The sequence below is a fragment of the Ochotona curzoniae genome, unplaced genomic scaffold (genome assembly GCF_017591425.1).
Source record: "Ochotona curzoniae isolate NIBS_2020 unplaced genomic scaffold, NIBS_Ocur_1.0 contig_64, whole genome shotgun sequence".
In the NCBI taxonomy this organism is placed as follows: Eukaryota; Metazoa; Chordata; class Mammalia; order Lagomorpha; family Ochotonidae; genus Ochotona; species Ochotona curzoniae.
This window is the reverse complement of record NW_024466502.1, coordinates 47726147-47747562: the sequence shown is the minus strand read 5'-3', so window position 1 is coordinate 47747562 and position 21416 is coordinate 47726147. Positions and strand designations below refer to the sequence as shown.

The 21416-nt window shown below is 51.6% G+C and overlaps 2 protein-coding genes across 2 annotated transcripts in view; one reads left to right on the top strand and one right to left on the bottom strand.

Annotated features, from left to right (window-relative positions):
* ATP7B (ATPase copper transporting beta) overlaps positions 1-10183 on the top strand; it is a 61354-nt gene extending 51171 nt beyond the window's left edge. Inside the window, exons 15-22 of the mRNA XM_040991082.1 lie at positions 585-767; positions 1815-1983; positions 3098-3241; positions 5616-5758; positions 6927-7130; positions 7215-7332; positions 9221-9323; positions 9818-10183. Coding sequence (XP_040847016.1) covers positions 585-767; positions 1815-1983; positions 3098-3241; positions 5616-5758; positions 6927-7130; positions 7215-7332; positions 9221-9323; positions 9818-10094 — 1341 coding nt within the window. The 3' untranslated portion in view covers positions 10095-10183. The remainder of the gene's footprint in view (positions 1-584; positions 768-1814; positions 1984-3097; positions 3242-5615; positions 5759-6926; positions 7131-7214; positions 7333-9220; positions 9324-9817) is intronic.
* Positions 10184-19787: 9604 nt separating this feature from the next.
* Positions 19788-20640, bottom strand: CCDC70 (coiled-coil domain containing 70). Its single transcript, XM_040991057.1, has one exon. It carries the CDS (start codon positions 20617-20619, stop codon positions 19906-19908), a length of 714 nt encoding a protein of 237 aa, XP_040846991.1. The 5' UTR covers positions 20620-20640; the 3' UTR covers positions 19788-19905.
* Between the last annotated feature and the right edge of the window lie 776 nt (positions 20641-21416).

Genomic DNA, 21416 nt, shown 5'->3' with positions numbered 1-21416 from the left:
CTGGCTTTAGATAGGGTTTGGGAAAGTGTGCAGTTCAGGGAGCATGAGGTTTGTGGAGTCACTGGCCTCTGGCCACGGAGCAGCAGGTCTGAGCGTGGCTGCCGCCAGTGGGCTGGCCACACATGTGGAGATGGCACAAAGCTGCCATTGACCTGGTGTTGCAGGCTGAAAACTGACTCCCCGGTCACTTGCTGTGATTTGTGGCAGTGGCTCAGGCACTTGGCGTGGGAGGCTTCATTCGAGCCGAGGTGGGCAGGAGAGCACGCCGAGGGGACTCCACAGGTAGCAGCGCACGGAAGTCAGCAGGACCTGGCCTGCCTTGAGGAGTGGCTGCTGCTCTTGTCCCGGAGACTGCCTGGTCAGGGTTATGCCCTGTGGGGGTGTCTGGGTAGTTTTTGTAGTTGGAGCTGTTGAACCAGTGTTGACTGCAGAGGGTTTGGTGCGGAAGGTACCAGGGAAGTTTCCTTGTTTGTCCAAGGTTGGCCTGAGTGAAGAAGTTCTGCTTCAAGGCTCTGCAGACTCTGAAAGTTTTTTTCCATCTTTTTTTTTTTTGTGTGTGTGTATGCATATCTTTGGTTTTGCAGATTAAAACTGTGATGTTTGACAAAACTGGCACCATTACCCACGGGGTCCCCAAAGTCATGCGGGTCCTGCTGCTCGTCGACAAGGCCACACTACCCCTCAGGAAGGTTCTGGCTGTGGTGGGGACTGCGGAGGCCAGTAGTGAACACCCCTTGGGTGTGGCAGTCACCAAATACTGTAAAGAGGTAGGTTGACCCCGTATTGCTCCCTCTGCCCCGCGCACCCCCAGCCTCCTGGGAGCCTCAGCAGGCTGTTCTAGAGCAGGTGGAGAGAGGGCCAAAGACTCTCGTTCCAGCTACTTGCTGAGCATCTGGGCTCAGGACACCAAAATGCAGGAGACCTGCACTCTGCCCTCTGGAAGCCTGCAGCCTGGGGGTGAGATAGGTGGCTAGAAACTCAGCTCCAGTCAGTGCCTGTCGCTAGGGGAATCACATGGGCATGTTGGAGTGAGAGAGCAAGACACGCGCTCCACTTCAGGGAGAGGAGCCTGCGAGGGAAGCCGTAGTGACCACAGCTTTGCCCTCCTTAGTTCTGTCTACACGAAAGGACCTTTTTGTTTTAAGTGTCTTCCATCAGAATATACAGGGAGTAGAATGTGCTAGAATTTTTCCCTGACAAATTTTAAATGACCTTAAGTAAATTCTGTTATTACTAAAAATAAAAAGGTGATCTAGATATGTTGAAAAAAGTTGGCAACCCTACCTGGACCCTTTTGCATTTCATCCTTTGAAAGGGATTAAACAGGCCATGTTCCATGTCAGCACTCCTGACCTGTTGGGCAGAGTTCCACTGCCCCTAATCACCTGTCATTTGTCGTTTTACCATCTGTTGTCCTTTTTCTGGGCATGTGGCCTTCATCCTCAGGCAGCTGGGTTACCACCAATTCCATCACTTCTGTGCAGTCTTTCCCGTTTGGTGGCTGTGGCCCTGGGATGGGAGGTGTTCACTGTGAACTGCCTTTCCTGTCTGCTGTGTGAGCCTTATGCTTGGCAGAGTCTGAGCAGCCTAATTGTGTTCAACTTAATAATGGTCATACCTTTATCACAGGAGAGAAAAATAATTGCTGAGTTAACCCTTGCTCTCCTAACCTTCCCTCTCATTCTCCTTTCCTTCCTTTCTTTCTCATTTCCTGCTCTGTGGTGCCCTCTCACTCCTCACCTTGGCTCTCTGGCCTACTTCCCTTCTGCTTTGCCCTGTGATCTGCCTCCTCTCCCATCTTCCGCCCTTCCCAGGAACTTGGAACTGAGACCTTGGGATACTGCACAGACTTCCAGGCCGTGCCAGGCTGTGGAATTGGCTGCAAAGTTAGCAGTGTGGAAGGCCTTCTGGCTCGCGGTGAACGCTCGCCGAATGAACCAGCTGGACACGTGAATGGGCTTGGCTCCATTCCTGAGGAAAAAGGTATCAGTGCTTCTGTTTCTCTGCCACTGGATCTGTGAGTGGCTGGTCCTGCCTGGGTCAGAGTGGAGACAAGCCAGGCCACAGGGGACAGCAGCATGCCAGGCCTGCCTGTGGGACACCCCTCCTGGGGAGAGAGGTGGCTCGGGGCCAGGCACCCCTCACCTGCATCCCTGGGTTTCTCAGTACACCTGAGTTTCGATACTGCTCCAGTGTGTGATGTAAGTTTATTGAGTGTTGTCCTAGCTGATGTATAATTTTGGTTTTTCTCTTGGTTACTTCAAATTGATCATACTGGCTGTAAGCTACAAAGCAGACTGGTAGTAATTCTGCTTTTGTTCTTCCTGTCTCTCTCTCTCTCTCATGTAGTCTAAGACTGATGGGATGTGTAGTGTTACAGTGGTGGCAGAAAAAGCCAGGGGAACACTCAGTTCAGGCCCTCGAGGGACACTGCTTGGACTGGCCACTACCTTTCTTGGTTTAAGGAAACCTTGGTAGCCATCAGTTTGAGTGGGTAGAAAACAATCAGAACTTTAAAACTTTGGTCCTAGTATTTTTTCCCTAGGGCATGTTGACAGATGAGTGATGTTAGAAGCCACCTGCCCCTGTGAGGAATCTCAAGCCCAGGATGACCATCCTCTGAGTCAGTGCACAGACTCCTCCACCAGTGACACTTGCTACTAGAGAGTGGCAGGTGAGAGGATCCTGTCATTGACCTGGACTTGTATGAGGATTTGTTGATTCAGCATGGGTCATCTGAACCAAACAATCCTGAGTCTGATCAGCCCTTTTGCCTTGAATCTGCTCAAATCCCGGGTAAAGAACAGTCAGCAGAAAACACTAACACTGAAGGCAAATACGGACACCAGTGGTGCTCAGTGTGTTTCTAACTTTTTCACACATAGAGTGTGTACTATTATGTGCCCCACTTGAACTCACACCCATGTGTTCTTCACGTCGGTTTCACTCCAGGTTCTAGGATAGTGTTACATGAGGCACTTACTGGGTTACAGTTTTTCAGAATGGTTAAATAGCTTGCAGCTGAGAAGATTCACTGGCTATTGGTTCATGGTGAAACTGGGGCTGTTTGGGAGTAACTGTGGTATCTTTGCAATAGTTGCTACCTCCCAGACTTTCTCTGTGCTGATCGGAAACCGCGAGTGGATGAGGCGCAATGGCTTAACCATCTCCAGTGACATCAGCGACGCCATGACAGACCACGAGATGAAAGGACAGACAGCCATCCTGGTGGCGATTGATGGTATCTCTCCTCTCCCGCCTTTCTTCTGCTCAGAAGTACGATGTCCTGGGCAAGGGCAAACCGACAAAGGGCCACTGTCTACAACTTTTAAATTCCGTTTAATGAATCTTGCTCTCTGTTTATTTTTTGTCTGTTTTCCAGAAGGTGGTCTTGGTATCTTTTCACTTGATTCCCAGTCCTAAGGTCCTTTCTCTCACCCCCTCTCCCTCTTGCCACGGCCAACTCTGCTCTGTCATTGCCCTCTTATTCTTGGACTTCTTCTAAAAAACAAAGATTATTTATTTGAAAGGCAGAATTAGAGATAGTGAGGGAGATACAAGGAGAGAGAGAGAGAGACAGAGAGAGATCTTCCATCTGTGAATTTATTCCCTAAATGGATACAATGGCCAGAAGCTTCCTCTGAGGTCTCCGAATGAGTACAGAGGCCTGAGCATTTGGACCATCATGTTGGCTGCTGTGTCAGTCATATTAGTAGGGAGTGGGGTCAGAAATGGAGCACCTGGAACTCTAATCAGCGCCCATTTGGGATGCTGGCATCACAGGTGGCAGTTTTACCTGCTATACTACAGCACTGGCCCCTTACTCTTGGAATTCTAAACCCTTAACCATCCTTGCTTCTGTCATCATCCTTCCAGAGTCACCCTTCTCACTTGTTGCTGCAAACAGAACAGAAATTCACTTCCCAAAAGACCCTGAATAACGAGCTCTCTGCAGCTTGTCCTGGTCCAGCTTCTTAGATTGGTGCACACAGAACTTCACAGGTCTCTGTGTATGTGTACCTTAGCACTCCAGGATTCTCATCTCAGCTTTGCATTGTTAGTGTCACTACAATTGTGCACAAATAAGAAATAATGAACAACACTTTATTTTGGATGCCCCAGGCAGAGATCACACCAAAATCAACATGAGAGGAGTCGTGTCCTATCACACATTGTTCACATGCTCCCATTCACGCCTCTGTTTAAAACCCTCCTGCTTTTGTGTCTAAAGAGCCACTCAGACACGGCTTCCACGGGAGGAGACAAGAAAGAAGGATTATTTTCTAATTTGGAAATTGATCTCTTTAAAGTGATGCTTGTTATATTTCTCTTTAAGAAAAAAAAAAGCAGCATTTATTTATTTGAAAGAAAGAGTGCCAGAGTGAGGGAGAGACAGAGATCACCCATCTGCTGGTTCACTCCCCAGGTGACCACAGGGGTGGGGCTGGACCGGCTGTAGCCAGGAGCCCAGGACTCTACCCAGGTCAACTCCTGGGTAGCAGAGACCTCAGCATTTAGACCATCTTCCCCTGCTTCTCCAGATACATTACCAGGGAGTTAAATTGGAAGAAGAGCAGACCATACTTGTGCTGGCACTTGTGTATGGGATGCTAACATTGTAAGGGACAGCTCAACCCCCTTTGTCCCAAACCAGCCCCTGATCCTCATTTTTTTAAAGATTTATTTTTATTGCAAAGTCAGATATACAGAGAGGAGGAGAGACAGAGAGGAAGATCTTCTGTCCGATGATTCACTCCCTAAGTGACTGCAATGGCCAGTGCTGCTCCAATCCGAAGCCAGGAGTCAGGAGCTTCTTCCAGGTCTCCCACACAGGTGTAGGGTCCCAAGGCTTTGGGCCATCCTAGACTGCTTTCCCAGGCCACGAGCAGGGAGCTGGATGGGAAGCAGGGCAGCCAGGATTAGAACCAGCACCCATATGGAATCCTGGAGTGTTCAAGGCGAGGACTTGAGCCACTAGGTCACTGCTCTGGGCCCATCCTCATATTTTAATAGCTAGTATGTATTGAGTTCTTGTTTTGGGTCAGGTAGCTTTGTTGCTTGTAGGAAATTGGGAAGATTCAGAGCAGGGGCGTAAGTGCATCTGGGGAGTCACTGCCCGGCCTGTTCTTGTGCGCTTCTCCCGTTCCAGCTGCCTGCTAATGTGCAGCCTGAGAAACAGCAGGTGGGAGCTGAAGCATGTGGGTCCCTGCCACTAACATGGCACGCCTAGAGTGGGATTCGGGCTCCTAGCTTCAGCCGGGCCCATTCCTGACTGCTGGGAGGTATTTGAGGAGTGAAGCAATGGATGGAATATTTTGTTCTGTCTTTGTCTGTTTCCCTCCTTATAAAATAAATAAAACCAAATCAAAAATTTTGCAAGAAAAAAAAAAACAGAAAAGGGAAGACATTCATGATTGTATCCCTCAGAAAGCCACTGTGAGCGTTATGGTTTGCCAGCCATGCTTCTGAATGCCTCTGTAAGAGCACAGTGTTTTTCAAGAGAATTAAAACCACAGCATGGTGCATACACTGGGCCACTCTGGTCTTTTTAAGTGATGACAGCTCTTCCTGCCACAGCACTGTGCTCTGTCGCTGACTGGGTTCGTTTGCTGCAGGTGTGCTGTGCGGCATGATCGCCATTGCAGATTCTGTCAAGCCTGAGGCCGCCCTGGCCGTGCACACGCTGAAAAGCATGGGTGTGGACGTGGTTCTGATCACAGGGGACAACCACAAGACAGCCAGAGCCATCGCCACGCAGGTACAGCCCAGGGCTGGAGGGCCTCTTCCCCCCTTTAAACTCAAGAAATGACGATCAGCTCACAGGAATCGTGCAGGGACAAACATCAGTGCCAGTGCCTCAGGCACCGATTCTGTTTCTGATGTTTGGCCTGGCTGGAGATTTCCTCCTTGTACCCCGCAGAAGCTGGCAGCTGGTGGGCCTTGGACCAGCAGCACACCTGGGAAGAGCGCCACCAGGGTTCTCTGTCTTCCAGAAAGGGCCAGGCTTGAGGGCCAGCATAGACACTTCCTGACCCTCCTATTCAGGGACTGTCTGCCTCTCAGCTCCCCTCACCCGCATACCCGAGGCCAATGAGCTGCTCCTGGCAGGTCTTCTGCCAGCCTGATCTGATGGCAGTGCTGCGGAGAGCTGCTGGAGAGCGCTGGCTCGCGAATGGGTTCCTGCACCTCCTGCCACCTCTGCCCACGGGTGTGGAAAGCCATTTGCTTCTCAGGGAAGCAGCAGTACCCCTGATAAGCATGACCTTGCTTGCTTCGTGGTGGACTTGCTGAGTTTTTCCAGGTTAAAACTTGTTCTTCCATTTGACAAGCACTTATTAAACACCACACCCCGTGACTGACAGGCACAGTGCCAGGCAGAAAAGAGTGAAGAGGGCCTGTGGTCCTGCATGGAGGGTGGGCAGTTCCCTGGGAGCCCCTCACCTCCCAGGCTGCAGGGGAGGGGGACCTAGTCAGCCATGAGGCCTTCCCAGGATAGCACAAGCTGCGGGAGCAGCCCCTGGGCATCTGGAGAAGCAGGGGGCCTGGAGAAGCCAACAGTTGCTGGATGGTACTGTGTCACCAGCTGCGGGCCACAGGGCTGAGGCCACACCCAGGGGCAGGTGGGAAGGTGGAACCCTGAAAGCCCAGAGTCGCTCCCTAGGGAGGAGGATGGGGCTGCTGAAGGACTAGAAGCAGGAAGAGTGACGCGACCAGAGATGGCAGGACAGCGGGTGGCTGTTTGCAATACCAGGACAGGGAGTTGGGTGGGGGCAGGGCAGACACTTGCCCATGTCCTGCCGGCTGTGATTGGCGCGCAGTGTGGGACCTGCCAGCATAGGGGAGTCGGGGACTGTGGTGACTCACGGGCTTCAGTTAGTGCTCAAGGTCTTGTCCCAGTCCCAAGTGCTGTTTTCCTTTTCTTTCAGGTTGGCATCAACAAAGTCTTTGCGGAGGTGCTACCTTCTCACAAAGTGGCCAAGGTCCAGGAGCTCCAGGGCGAGGGGAAGAGGGTTGCCATGGTGGGAGACGGTGTCAATGACTCCCCAGCCCTGGCACAGGCTGACGTGGGCATCGCCATCGGCACTGGCACCGACGTTGCCATCGAGGCGGCTGATGTTGTCCTCATCAGAGTAAGTTGAGCCCCACCCAGGCCGTTGGGGTGGCGAGGGCCACAAGACGTCCCCTCCCTCACTAAGCACATGCCTCTCCCGCAGAATGACTTGCTCGACGTGGTGGCCAGCATTCACCTTTCCAAGAGGACCGTCCGGAGGATACGAGTCAATCTGGTGCTGGCGCTTATCTATAACCTAGTTGGGATACCTGTCGCGGCAGGTAAGGGCAACTTTCCCCTGTAGCGTCACCTTTATTCCCAGCTGAGACCAGAAACATTCTCTTTGCTGAATCCCAGCTAATGTGGGTGAGGACACCCCCTTGCTGGCGGGCCAACTAGAATCGTGTGAGTGAGTGAGTGATGTATCTCTTTAAGGCAGAGTTAGAGGAGGGAGGGAGAGATGAGTGCATCTTCCATCCATTGGTTTGTTCCTGCAGATGGTTGCCACAGCTGGGGCTGGGCTAGGCCAAGCCAGGAGAAACTCCATCTGAGTCTCCCATGTGGGTGGCAGGGGCTCAAGTCCCTGGTCAACTACCTGCTGCTTTCGCAGTGACTTTAGTAGTGAGCTGGATCAAAAATGGAGCAGCTGGGACTTAAACCAGCACCTACATGGCATGGCAGCCTTTCAGGTGCAGCTTAATGTGCTATGCAAAGCCCAAGTCCTCTGGAAGTATTTTAGAAGGGTGATGTGTTGCACACCTTGCTTCATTCCCATCAAAAAAGTTGATGGAAAAACACGTTTTAATTTGATTCCATTTTCCATTGACTTTGTAAGAATCCCCTGCCCCTTCATTTACCCTGGCCCTTTCTAAAAAGGCCAGGTGAGATGCTTGACTGTTCTCTCCCACAGCCTGATTTTCTGATCTGTTTGTGAGGACATGGTCTGAAAAAGAATATTGGAAGTTTTGGGTTACCCATCACATGCGAGGCACAGTGATGGGTGTTTTAGAGCCTTCTCTTCCACACGAATCCCACCCAGACTGCACCCTGAGTCACAGACATGATCACAGGCAGAAAACAGCCATGGTTCTTGTATCTTCCCCTCCTGCCTTCCCCCCCTCAGATCCTGTGCAACCAGCCATGGAAAATTCCAGACCCCTCTGCAAGGCAGCATTCCTCCATGGGCTAAGGAGACTTGACATTTTATTTTCCACTGAAAGAATGTTTTAAATGTTTACCTATTTGAGAAGCAATGAGACAGAGAGATGGACAGAGTCCGTCTTCTGCAGAGTCACACATCAGATGCTCACAGTGGCCAAGATCCTGGGGCAAAATTTAGGTCACCATGTGAATGTTGGAGATCCAATTACTGACGTCTGGCTGCTGCCTCCCCAGGGGTATGTTAGCAGGAAACTGGGCCTCGGAGTAGACCGAGGGCTCAAACACAGGCTGAAGTGGAATGCAGGCTCCCCCCGCCCCCAGCATCTCTAGGGCATCCACTAGCATCCACTAGGCCAGATACCTGCCCCGCCCTGAAGTTGTTGGATATGGCATCTTTCCTCTGTCATGTGTGTCCGAGGGCTTTATAGTGACTCGTCCAACAGCAATTGACAAGTCCCCTGTAACTTTCTGTGCCCAGTGAATTATGCAGGCCGCTTTCTTTGCCCAGGGCCAACTCACAGGCTGAGTGCCCGCCCCTCTGAGAGTTGCCCATCCCAGGCTGGCATCTCCTGACTCTCTCCTGGCATCTGATTGATCTCCCTTGGAGAAGGTGCCATGAAGTTGTGGAGGCCGGATGATATGTGCAATAGAGTGCTGACCTCAGTGGGACTGTAGCTGCAGGCCAGCCAGCTCCAGGGCCTGCTGCTGCACTGCCTCTCCCCCTGGCCTGCCCCTCTTTGCCTGTGGGTGCCTGCTTCTTTGCAGCTCTCCCCAGAATGGGTGATGGGGACGCTCATGTGTACTGTTGTGAGAACGGCAGAGAGGGCAGGGGAAAGCCAGGACCTCGCCACAGTGCAGCCTTCCGGGACAGCTTAGCTACCCACAGCACGAAGTTGTCTGAACACCCCGAGGCAGAGTCTATAGGGGAGCTGGGGCTGCTGGCCTTGGCCCAGGGCCTCCCCTGGCTCCACCCCAGGTAGTGTTGTGATTATGTGTCCTCCCTTCCAGGTATCTTCATGCCCATCGGCATCGTGCTGCAGCCGTGGATGGGCTCGGCAGCCATGGCGGCCTCCTCCGTGTCTGTGGTGCTCTCTTCTCTGCAGCTCAAGTGGTGAGCCCCCCCAGGCCCATTCCCTCTCCCCACACTTGAGACACTGGTGCCTTTCCTGGGGTACAGATGTGCATGCCTGCTCCCTATCTACACTCCTGAGGGAGTGTCTCGGGAATGTCAGAACACTAACAAGGCATGTTCTGCCTGATAGTCACCATGCCCTGGCCGGCTTCACTCAAGGGCCGTTTCTGTGATGTCACACAAACCCAGGTCCCTGTGCCGGATCAGGCTGGCTTCTTGATAAGGCTGCTCTTATTTGTGCATCCACTTGGCAGCACGGCAGCCTGTTCAGTGTACACAGAAAGTCTCCCAACAGGGTGAACCTGCCCTAACACCCAGCAGTGTGCTGCTCTTTCCCTATCAGCCTGGGGTGAGGGTTTGGGGACTGCCCCTGCGTGCCATTGGTGGACCGAGGTAAGCGGCTCCGCTGGGCTTCGAGCACTCAAGGCTAAGATCTGCAATGACTGAGCTGCTCTGAAACCCTTGCTTTGCAGCTACAAGAAGCCTGACCTAGAGAGGTATGAGGCCCAGGCCCATGGGCGCATGAAGCCCCTGAGTGCATCCCAGGTCAGTGTGCACGTCGGCATGGATGACCGGCGGCGCGGCGACTCACCCAAGCCCACATCCTGGGACCAGGTCAGCTATGTCAGCCAGGTGTCTCTGTCCTCCTTGACATCTGATAGGCTGTCTCGGCACAACCCCACAGTGGACGCTGGTGGGGACAAGTGGTCTCTGCTCCTAAACGACGGGGATGAGGAGCAGTACATCTGACAGCCCCGGGCAGAGGGCTCCAGCTCCTTGGGGCCTGGGCGAGTCTCCACGGGGACTCATGGCCCCTCGCTGTGGTTGACCTAAACAGACATAGCACCAGTAGGCAGCATCAGGGTGGGCCAAGCTTGCCTGTGGCCTTGGATGGCTTTTCTAGCCATCTCACCTTGCATCACATGGCCTTGCACAGCTGAGGCTGAGCGTCCACCTGGATAGGATCACCCTGCCTGGGTCCCGCTGGGCCGGGGGCTTTGTTGGGTGATTGGCCTGGACTCGAGACAGGGCAGAGTCCATCCTCCTCACAGACGTGGCCTCTGCTCTCAGGCATGACTGCTGCTGTTGAAAAACAAGCTCATCAGGAACAAAAAACCCAAAAAACCCAGCTGGGGCCCTCCCAGGAACTTCCATAAACGTGCTCCTGAGCCCTTTTCCTGTCTCCATTTCTGACACCCCGGCTTACCTCAAGGGCACCTGTTGTTTCCTGTGGCTCAGTGTCTGTCCTTTATGTTCTGTGTACTTGGCATAAGGGTGCACCCCAAAGTCCCACCTCAGCCATTATCTCTAGGGCAGGACTTGTGTCTTCATGGTCCCTGTAGCCACAGCTCTCGGGCAGTTCTACAAACTTGCCCATGTGTGTATCCTCTGGAATCAGCTTGTTCTCTCTCTCGGGCAGTCCTACAGACATGCAATTTTGTGTGTCCCTACCCAACTTACGGTGCTTTGAAGCAGGTGCCCCCTGCCAGGGACCTCCCCACGTGGGCCTTGGAGCTTCACTCGCATGGTCTTTGTGTGCCCGGCAGTTCAGAGTCCAGTAGAAAGTCCATGCCCGGGGCTGCCTGGCAACATGTGGTTGGAGGGAATGGGGTTGCCCAGTACCAGGAGGGCACCATACTTTGTGAACCTGCTCTCTGCACATTGATCAGGCCCCTTAGGACAGGAATGGCTGCAGTTTCCCAAAGGCTGTGTGTCCCTGCCTGTGAGTATGTGTCATCAGAGGGACAGAAATGCCTCCAGGATGAGAGATTCTGTGACAGACCACTGGGGAGCAGCCTAGGAAAAGCTAGCCGAGTCCTGGGTGCAGCCCCGTGTCACACACCAGACGATTCTAGTTTGTTATTAAGGGTCAGCAGTTCGTCAAGGGTGGTATTAGCGCTTACAGCAGATAGCTCTGACCGCCCAGCAAGCCAGCCTTTTTGATCTCATTTCCCAGGCAGGGAAACAAACCTATCTGCTAGTGTTGAGTGTATCATGGCTGTCACCTCCGAGGGCCTGGCTTAGTCCTGTGCTCAGACCCGCACCTGGGGAGAGTAAGCAAGGAAAAGGTCTTTCTCCCCGAGGAACAGATGTGATGGGTGACGTGCAGGTGTCAGTTATGTCAGCTTCAAGAGCACTTCGTCAGTGGCCATCCCTCCTTCCTCTCACGTGTGAGGTGGTCATAGCCAAGGTCTATCTCCCGCAGTCCAAGCGCAGGGTCTCTGTTGTGTTTTCACTGTTTTCAGCCCTGTCCCAGGCCCTTCCTGCTGTGTGTCCCCAGTCCAGTCCTCCCTTCGTTTTAGCCTCAGAGAACATTGGTTTTCCACAAGGCCAATCATTGTCTTAAACATCTAATCGTAATGATTTTTTTTTAAAGCTTTTAGGACCATAGGCATCATGTTCCTATATAGATGTTGAAATATTTATATAACTGTACAGAAAATAACCTTTTATAGATGTTCAAAATAAAAGATATTTTTTTTGGTTGTAACAATTTCTACTTCAAACACTTTCCATATGATATTAGAATAAAAGTTTATTTTTCTTCATCTGAAAGGCTGCCTCTGGGGGCTCTGTCTGTGAGTGGAGAGCCAAGCTCTGGCTTAGCCCAGTGCCTTGTGAAGCAGCCAGTGGGCACGGGCCTTGCAGAGCAGGGGACGTGAGGGTGTCCTGCGCCCAGGTGAATGGCCTCCCCAGCACTGGCTCCAGCGGCTTGCCTCGCTGTGGCCCACCTCTGTGGTGCCCTGAGAAGAGAGAACTGCCCCACCATGCTGGCTGGCTTGAATTACACCAGTTGCAATCAGTCATCTGTGTCTGCAGCTTGTACATTATAGAGTCACTCAACCTCAGATTAGAAATAATTCCAGGGGAAAAAACATTCCAGGAAGTTGCAAGAAGCAAGATGTGAATGTGCTGTGTACTAACTTATCTGACGTGTGTGTGTGTGTGTGTGTGTGTGTGTGTGTGTGTGTGTGAAGTGTTGTGTAGGCACTGATTGGGCATTATAAATAACCAAGAGGTGATTGAAAGGCACGAAGGTAAATGCCAATGGTGTGCTATCTGAGTAAGAGCCTTGGCCATCCTCCAGTGTTGGTAGCTGGGAAAGGGTGCTAGAGCCAACGCAAGGGCGACACTGCTCATCCTCTGCATGAGGGCCTCTGTCTGTACAAGGCTGTTCTCAGACACTCCTTCCCCAGGATGCCTCTTCTGGATTCCTCGACCCAGAGGAGTGGTGAGGTAAATGCAAAGATCTAGACCAAGGTGCTCCCTGGGGAAAGTTTTCAGAGCATCTTGAGGAAGCAGGGGGCCCTAAGCAAGTGACAGTGTGATTTGTCATCCAAGAGAACAAAGAGGCGCTGTTACTAGCTGGGCCTGGACAGCTGGTCTGAGCCAGGGCTTCCTAGGCAAGCTCGCACATGTGGGCATCTTCCTTAACAAGGCAGATGGTGTGAAGTCATCTTTAAAACGAATTATCTACTGGAGGATTTGGCCCCAATTGTCACCTGCAGACAAGCTTGCAGAAGCACTCATCAGTTGCATTATGATACATTTGTGTCCTGACAGCAGCCTTTGTTGAAGTGTTGAAGTGATGCTCTCGGGTTTGGTGTGACCCCTTGGCCAGCCCTGGCTTGTGCCACATACAGGGGGCAGTGCAGTGTCTGCCTCAGGGGATCACGGGCCCAGGGATGCTCTCTTCCTGTGCCTCAGGGAAGGAAGGGTTGACAGACCTCACAGGAGAATCTTTTTTTAAAACATTATTTATTTTGAGGGCATGATGCAATGGCTCAATGGCTAAATTCTCACCTTGTACATGCTGGGATTCCATATGGGTGCCGGTTTGTGTACCAGCTGCTCCACTTCCCTGCTTGTGGCCTGCGAAAGCAGCAGAGGATGGCCCAAAGCCTTGGAACCCTGCACCTGCGTGGGAGACCCAGAAAAGGCTCCTGGCTCCTGGCTTTGGATTGTCTCAGCTCCAGCCATTGCAGCCACTTGGGGAGTGAATCAGTGGACAGAAGTTCTTTCTCTCTGTCTTACCCCTTCTCTGTATAAATCTGATTTGGCTTTCCAATAAAAGTAAATAAATCATTAAAAAGTTATTTATTTGAAAGGCAAAGCAACAGAGCTAGCAAGTGAGCATCCATCCACCTTGTCTGTCTCCATAAATGGCCACAACAATGAGGTGTGGGCCAGGCCAAAACCAGGAGCTCCATCGTTGTCTCCCACATACGTGGCAGAGGCCACCTGCTGCTGCTCTCCTTTCAAACTCGGTAGTAGGAAGTTGGGTCGAAAGTCGGTTGGACTGACACTGAAATAGGATCCCAGCCGCAGGCAGCAGCTTAGCCGGCTGTAGTGCAATGTCTGAGATTTGGTTTCTTCAGGAGAAAGCTGCCCATCCCCTTGCTAGGGTTCCCATCTATCTGTTACTGATGCATTTTTTCCCCACTCTTTAAGACCTTAATAAAGGACTATGATGAGGTTACTGTTTTAATAAATGAACATGATTCTGATTTTTGGGGTCAAGCACTGTGGCACAGCAAGTTAAGCCGCCTCCTGCAGTGCCAGCATCTCATGTGAGCACTGGTTTAGGCCTGGCTGCACCACTTCTGAACCAGTTCCCTGGTGATATGCCTGGGAAAGCAGCAGAAGATGGCTCAAGTCCTGAGCCAACCAACTGCCACCAACATGGGAGACCCTGGATGGAGTTCCAGGCTTCTGGCTTCAGCCTGGACCAGAACTAGCCATTGTAGCCATTTGGGGATGAACCAGTGGATGGAAAAGCCCTTTCCTCTTTTTTAAAATTTATTTTTAACTGTTGTTTTTTTTAAAATGATCATTACAGAGGTGGGAAATGGGGATTGCAGACCCACGTGGACCTCTGGCAGGGATGGGAGGAGGGGAGAGAGATGTGCCTGCAGTTGACAGCGGTGGGGGAGGGGAGAGGGGAGATGGGGAGGGGAGAGAATACGCAGCTCCTTGTTGTCAGACTACACAGTACGGGGAACGAATATGGTTTATTGACATCACCTCGCCTTTCTTTCTTTCCCTCTCTCTCTAACTCTGCCTTTCAGATAAATAACTAATCTTAAGCAAAAACTAATTCTGGGGCCAGCGCTGTGGTATAGTGGCATAAGCTGCTACCTACAGTGCCAGCATCCCATATGGGCACTGGCTCATGTCCCGGCTGTTCCACTTCTGATCCAGCTCTCTACTAATGTGCCTGGGAAAGCAGCAGAAGATAGTCTGAGTCCTTGGGCCCCTGCACCTACGTGGGACACCCAAAAGAAGCTCTTGGTTCCTGGCTTTTGACCGGCCCAGTTCTAGCTATTGGGGTGTGAACCAGTGGATGAAGACTTCTCTCTCTCTCTCTCTCTCTCTCTCTCTCTCTCTCTCTCTCACTCACTCTCTCTGTAACTGCCTTTCCAATAAATAAAACACATCTTGAAAAATGATGGTGATTCTAGTTATTTTTTTTAAATGGCACTGGAAGTTGACATGTCCAAAAAGCATAGCTCTCCAAGTCATTCTGCAAGTTCACTAAGGAGCTGAAATTAATAAAGGTGACTTTTATTTTAAGAAAACCCAGCATAGATCAAAACCAGCCAAATAGTCTAATTAAAGGGAAAGATTGAACCACAGGAAGATTTTTTTTTTCCTTCAAAAAATTTATGTCAGTATCTTGGTAACTGGATTCTATAATGTTTATGAATTCTTGAGCTAAAACAGTTTTGAGTTTCCTGCACCGTGTTGTCAGTTGTGTCTTTCGGCCAGGCCTGTTCCCAGGTTCCCCAGGCGTGTGGGAAAGGGGAGTTGCTATTGAGAAATCCTGGGTGGCTCTAGGAATGAAGCCACCCCGCTTTATTCATTCCTGAACTCAGCTTGGGCAGGGACATCAACACCACTGTTTGACTCCATTCCAGAAAGGAGATGTCTGCCCGTCCGCTGTTTTCGCTTTGTGTGAGGACAATGATGGCGGTTGAAATTACAGGATAGAATATGAGAAGGTTAAGTAGTGCTGTGAAATCCCAGAGCTGCTTTCATTCTATTCAGGAAAGATGAATAAACAGATGTAAAAACACCTAAGGACTACCATGAAAACAAGAGTTGATGGAAGCTCATCTTTTTTTCTGAATTGGAATTGGCTGTGAAGTCTTAACCTCAACATCGTAACGACTTTTAAAATGTTAAACATACAGAAATAGGGTAGGCAGATGCACCCCTGTAGTGTCCCATGGCAACCTCAAGGGAGTCTCCCTCCCCTCCTGCCAGCATGACTGTGGCAGGGCACCCCCTGGTGGAGGAACCATCTCAGGACATGGAGAAAACCTTGCTGTCCCCACAACTGAGTCCCAGGATGCACCTGCTGTGAACTGATGGCCCTGAGTCCAGCGAGATCATGTGATGCAACATTCAACTGCCGGGTTGCCATGAGGTGTGGCTGCCTCCCTCTCTCACCTTACATGTCCTGTGCAGCTGTTATGGCATGCTTTCCCATTTCCTAAGCCAGGCCCTGGGGTCACCGAGCCAACTGCTGGGGCTTTCAGATCCACATGGCTCCACCCCCAAAGCACATCCTCATCTTGTGCTCCCAAAGTGGCTTCCTGGCACCCCTGGCCAGAAGAGGCTCAGCTCCTGACATGTGTTGGGCCCCCCATAGAAGGGGCAGCACAGGGGGCCTCCAACAGGACCATGTGGTTTGTTTCATGAGCCACCAAGTATCCCTGACCAAGACAACTTCCCAGCTGAGCCCAGTTTCTCTCTGCCAGGTTCTCTTGCATCTAGAGATGCAAATGCATGTGATTGTGAGAGCACTAAGAAGGGGAAGAGAACCTGAAGGCTGGTCCTGGCCTGTGGATGCCTCTGTGCCTAATACCTGTCCCAGGCTACTTCAGGAAGTTCTTGGAAAGGAATTTAAAGGTAAGCTGACTTGGACATAAAGCATTTTATAATCCATGCACATGCCTACCTGTGCCCCAGCCTTCCAGGGCCCCTCACAACTGATTTATCTATACGAGTACATCCTGCAAGGGTCCGAGGTTTTGTTTAAAGATTTGCTTATTTTTATTGGAAAGGCAGATTTACAGAGAGAAGAAGAGACACAGAGAAATATTTCCAATCCACTAGTTCACTTCCCACATGGCTGCAGTGGCCAATGCTGAGCTGATTGAAAGCCAGGAGATTCTTCTGGATGTCCCTTGTGGGTACAGGGTCCCAGGGCTTTGGACCATCTTCCACTGCTTTCCCAGGCCACAAGCAGAGAGCTGAATTGGAAGTGGAGCAGTGGTAACATGAACCAGTGCCAGAGACCAGCTCCAGCCAGGTTCGGAGCTCAGGAAGAGTGCGTGGAGTTGGTGATAAAGAAAGACATGGACACTGTCACTTGGTGCCCTCTCGCAACAGTTCAAGAAGCTGTCCTTTTTTATTTACTCAGACACATCACAAACCTCTACACAAACAACTAATTGTTCTATTTTTACTCCAAGACTAAGGGGCATGCACAGACATTTGGTCATTCTGTCTGTACCTCAGGGCTAAGCAGGTGCCCCTAAAGATAATTCTACAAAATACTGTATTCATATTCTTCAAAGCAAGCCATTATTCATTCTTCAGTAGTAGTCGTGGAGCGACAGCCATGACTCCAAGGCCACGGCACATGTGATTACCTGCTAATCAGTAATGCATTCCTACCACGTTTCTATTTCTACAGTTTACCCATTATTTAATGGGAAAAAATATGTTACAAGGAAAAAACATAAAAATCCAAGACAAAAATTTCAGATGTTAAATTCCCCCTACAACTATAGGTTCTACAACCCCATAAACTATCAATAATTAGAAGCATATTTCTTTAATAAAAGCATCCTTAATTCCTCTAGCTAAAAATTATGAAAGTGGCTCCAAAGAAACTGCAAACACAGGCTAGCCTTTGGAACCACAGTAACTATGTTTATTGCCATGGCCGTTTCAGTTCTCACTCCCATCACTTGCATTAATATTTAGGATATTTATCAAGCCCTTTCCCAGAAGGTGTGCTACATGTCTGGGCCAGATTCTGAGGCAATGGTTAAGTACCCAATAAGGTGTCCAGAAATGGCATGGGCTTAATTGTGCTCCCATGTGTAAATTGTCAAAGGCCCACTCACCAAGATATTATCAGTTATATTAACTCTCCAGCTCACATTGGTTGCAGGATTAACGCAGGAAGTAGAAGACCCTTCGGCCATGACCTGCCTCCTCCCCTGTGTCTAGGAGCCCACCCCTGGCATCTAGGGACTCCCTGTGGCTGCTGTGCCCAGCTGGGATGTCCCTAGGTGACGTCTTCATCAGTAGGCATCGTGTTCCATCGTGGTGTCCCACCTGCTGCTCTCCCAGGGGTCTTCCCGCCAGACACCTCTGCCTCCCTAGCATTTGGCCAGTTTTGCTGATATGATCTCCACCCCCTGCTGTTCTGTAAGTTTCACAGAGCCAGGAAACAACTGACTTCCAGACTTCCATAGTCTCAGCAAGGCACTGTGGCAGATGGATGAATACATGGGTGATGACATAATTGCTGAATAAATGACGTAACCAGTGTGTGTGCAGGGTGTGGCTTCTTGCTGGATGGCAGTGCACGAGGAGCAACCTTGGCTGAGCTCAGAGGACCTGTTCACCTTAGCAGAGAAGGGGTGTTTATAGTCTTGCATATCCCAGACTATACTTGTCACTTCTCCCCCAAACCCTCCTCCTCTTCCTGTTTCTTGGCTTTCTCTTGGTGACAGGCATAGCCACCCCCTCATTGTGTTGGAATGCACCTACTTGTCACTGAGCCACCTGCCTTTCCTGCATGGCTCATGTCCAGTCCATCCCCTGCCAATGGCCTCTGCCAGCCCCCGGGACTCCTCGTCCCAAGCATCTCACTGCTTCCCAGGGGAGGGCACCCAGACTCTTCCATCACCTGCTGAATGATCTGTGTCTCCCCTGCCGGCTCCTGTACCCACTCACTTTGCAGACATGCATCTCCACCCCCAAGGCCCAACAAGTCTCTTGGAGACCTTGTCAACACACAGGGCCTGATTCCACAGAGCAGAGTGGGGCCTGTGTTGAGCTCTGGCAGGCTCAATGCTAAGGCCAGTGCTGTTAATCTGTCGATCATGGGGAGCAACCAGATGATGTTCCTAAAGCTTAAAGCTGCCACTCCCTCCCTTGACACTCCATTGTGGGTCCCTGTGGCTTCTGCCAGGAGCCCAGCACGTTGTATCCCCCTCAACAGTCCCGTCGTGTCTGCAGCTTTCCCCATCGCTTGTCTACATTGTTCCCTCTGCCTGCCTTCTAATCTCTCAGTCCTGTTAGGTTCCTCTACCCAGTGCCGCCTCCAGGAAACCTCACCAGATCCCTCTCCACTCACCCTTGGCTCACAGTGGGGGCTAAAAGGCACCAACGAACACTATGGCTCTGTCTCCTCCATCACTGCCTCGCAGTGCACCTGTTCACCTGCCATCTTCTCACCTGCACCTAAGAGGACCTGAGAATGTCCACAGCTGTTTGCCAGGGAAGGATGCAGGGAGGGATGCCTCTCTTCTGGGCAGCACCTCGAACCCACCATCAAGGGGTGGCTGTGTTTCTGGGGCATCCTTTCAGATGCTGTTAAGGGGACCGCTTTGATCCACTGCACATTCCCAGCTCCTGCCCTAGCTGGGGTTATTTCTTTGATCTTGAGGACACTTGTGGGTCATGTGATTTTGTCTCCGGCAGGACCCCCTACGCCTGTGGAGTCAGCTGCTTCTCCTGTACAGACACCTTCCATTAGAGCGCCCCCTGTTGGACAGATCTTGAGGGTGGGCCAGGCATTCTCTGTGGGACTTGATGCTCAACCCCAGGTCTGGCACTCCTCATGATTATGGAAGTCTTGACCTGGAAACCCTGGGGAGCTGGGCCTGTGACCAAGGATCATACTGTTCCCACAGCTCTAGGCTCCCATGCCTCTGAAACCCAGAGGCCTGGCAGGGCCTGGTGTCATCTAGACTTCACTGCTACAGGGTTGGGTGCCAGGAATGGTCTCCTAATCGAGGGAGCTTTGTAGAGTCCCTTGTTCTTACCATCTCTCCACCACCACAACTCACAGGGAAATCCCAAACCTTTTTAAAGCTCCTCCAGGGTTGCTGCCATGATCAGGCAAGGGACTGTCCCCTGTGTCCCCTGTGGGCCCTCTACCTGGGTCATGTTAGGTGCAGCCTATAGGGTTCCAGTCCTAGCCCTTCCTTCCATTTGCTCCTAGCTGGGCCATGTGCAGTCTCTGCTTCTCCAGTTCTCTGTGTGCCCATCTGTGTAAGGGTTCACATGCAAAGAACCACAGTGACTATGCAGGTGCTCAACCCAACCCTGACCCATCCACCCACTGACCGACAGTGGGGAACCACAGCAGCCCACCTCCCTTGAAGAGTTGGTTTCCCTAGCCTCTTCTCAGGACTTTATTAGATTGTTCCAAGCAAGGAGCCCAGCGCCTGTCTACCCCTCCGGTGCATGGGGCCACCCTGGGCTTTAGGACTAGCCGGAAGGGTGTGTGTGTGCTCCGGCTCTGGCCCTGCTATGCCCTCGCCCTAGAGACCTTGAGCAATTGTTGCCCACCATTGCCGTCAGGAAGCTCTTCACCCAGCATCTGCGCCCCGGCCCCCTGGCCACCACCTTCCACCCAGAAGGCCCTTTCTTGCTCCCACAGCGCGTTCTCCTCCTCCCAGAGGGATTTCTTGTCTTCCCAGAGGGCTTTCTCCTCCTCCAGTAGCTCGCTCTCCTCCACCCACAGCGCCTTCTCCTCCTCCCATAGGGCTTTATCCTCCTGGAGCAAGTTCCGGTCTCTTTCCCACAAGGCATTGTCCTCTTTCCAGAAGACCTTGTCCTCCTTCCAGAAAGTGTGATACTTTCTCCAAAAGGTCTTCTCCTCTTCCCGGAAAGATTTCTCCACTTCCCAGAAGTTTTTCTCTTCTTTCCAGAAGGTTTTCTCCTCTTCCCAGAAAGGTTTCTCCTCTTCCCAGAAGCCCAAGATTTGACCCTGGAAAGCACGGATCTTGCCCCGGAAACTCCACATCTGCTCCCTGAAGTCTTGAATTTTCTCATGGAACAGTTTCATCTCAGCCAGGAAAGCCTTTTCCTCCTGAAGCTTGCGGATTAGCTTCTTCCTGTGAACACTGGCAGAGGAGGCCGCCAGTGGGCAGAAGCGAGCAAGGGCCACCTTGCCCACCTTGAAGGGAAACATCTTCCTGAAGAGCCAGAATGGGGAGGGCCAGGAGCGGGCAGCTGTCATGGAGGCCAGGGCTGTCGGCCAAGTCCAGGTTAGCTGGGCCAACCCTGTGGGACACCAGAGAGAAGACGGCCGTGAGTGCCATGTGTCAGGGGAGGACCTGATCGTATCTCTCTTGGTGGTTACCCCTTTCCATCAATGCCCCAACCCCATGGTGTTAATGAGGGACAAGCTTTGGGACATGGTGGGCTGCCCTGGCTTGGGGCACATGGGAAGGGCATTGGTTTCCCCTCTGTGCTTTCTGGCCCCGCTCAGGGCCCTCACCAAGCCTCTGAGGGAGATTTTCTTGGCTTACCTTGTGGGAACAGGGGGTGGGGAAGAAGGAAGACACTTAGCTGCTGTGTGTGTGTGTGTGTGTGTGTGTGCATTTAGGGGATCCCATGAGGTGTCAGGAACTACACAATGGCAGCTGGCTGCGTTCCCACCCATAAGGTCAGAAAATCAGGAACCTGGGGGCTCATCCTTGACACCTTCCTCACCCTCACCAAACTTCATCAACCATCAGACCCAGCAGCAAGGTCCTTAAGACTTCTTTTAACCATGTCCATACTGCATCTCTGGCCACAGCCAGTTCTGGCCAGGATGCCAGTAACCATCCACCTGATTCCCTGGCATTGTTCTGACCCCTCCATCCACTCCTTTCACTGTAGCCCCAGGGAAGCTTCCCAGACTGTGTTTCATATGACATTACTTCTGTTTTCAGACCTTTCAGACCCCGAAGCTCTGAGATTGGAGCCGAAGACCTTCACAAGGTCCTCTGTGCCTGACCCCTGCTTGCCTCTCCCTGAACTTCCCCACTT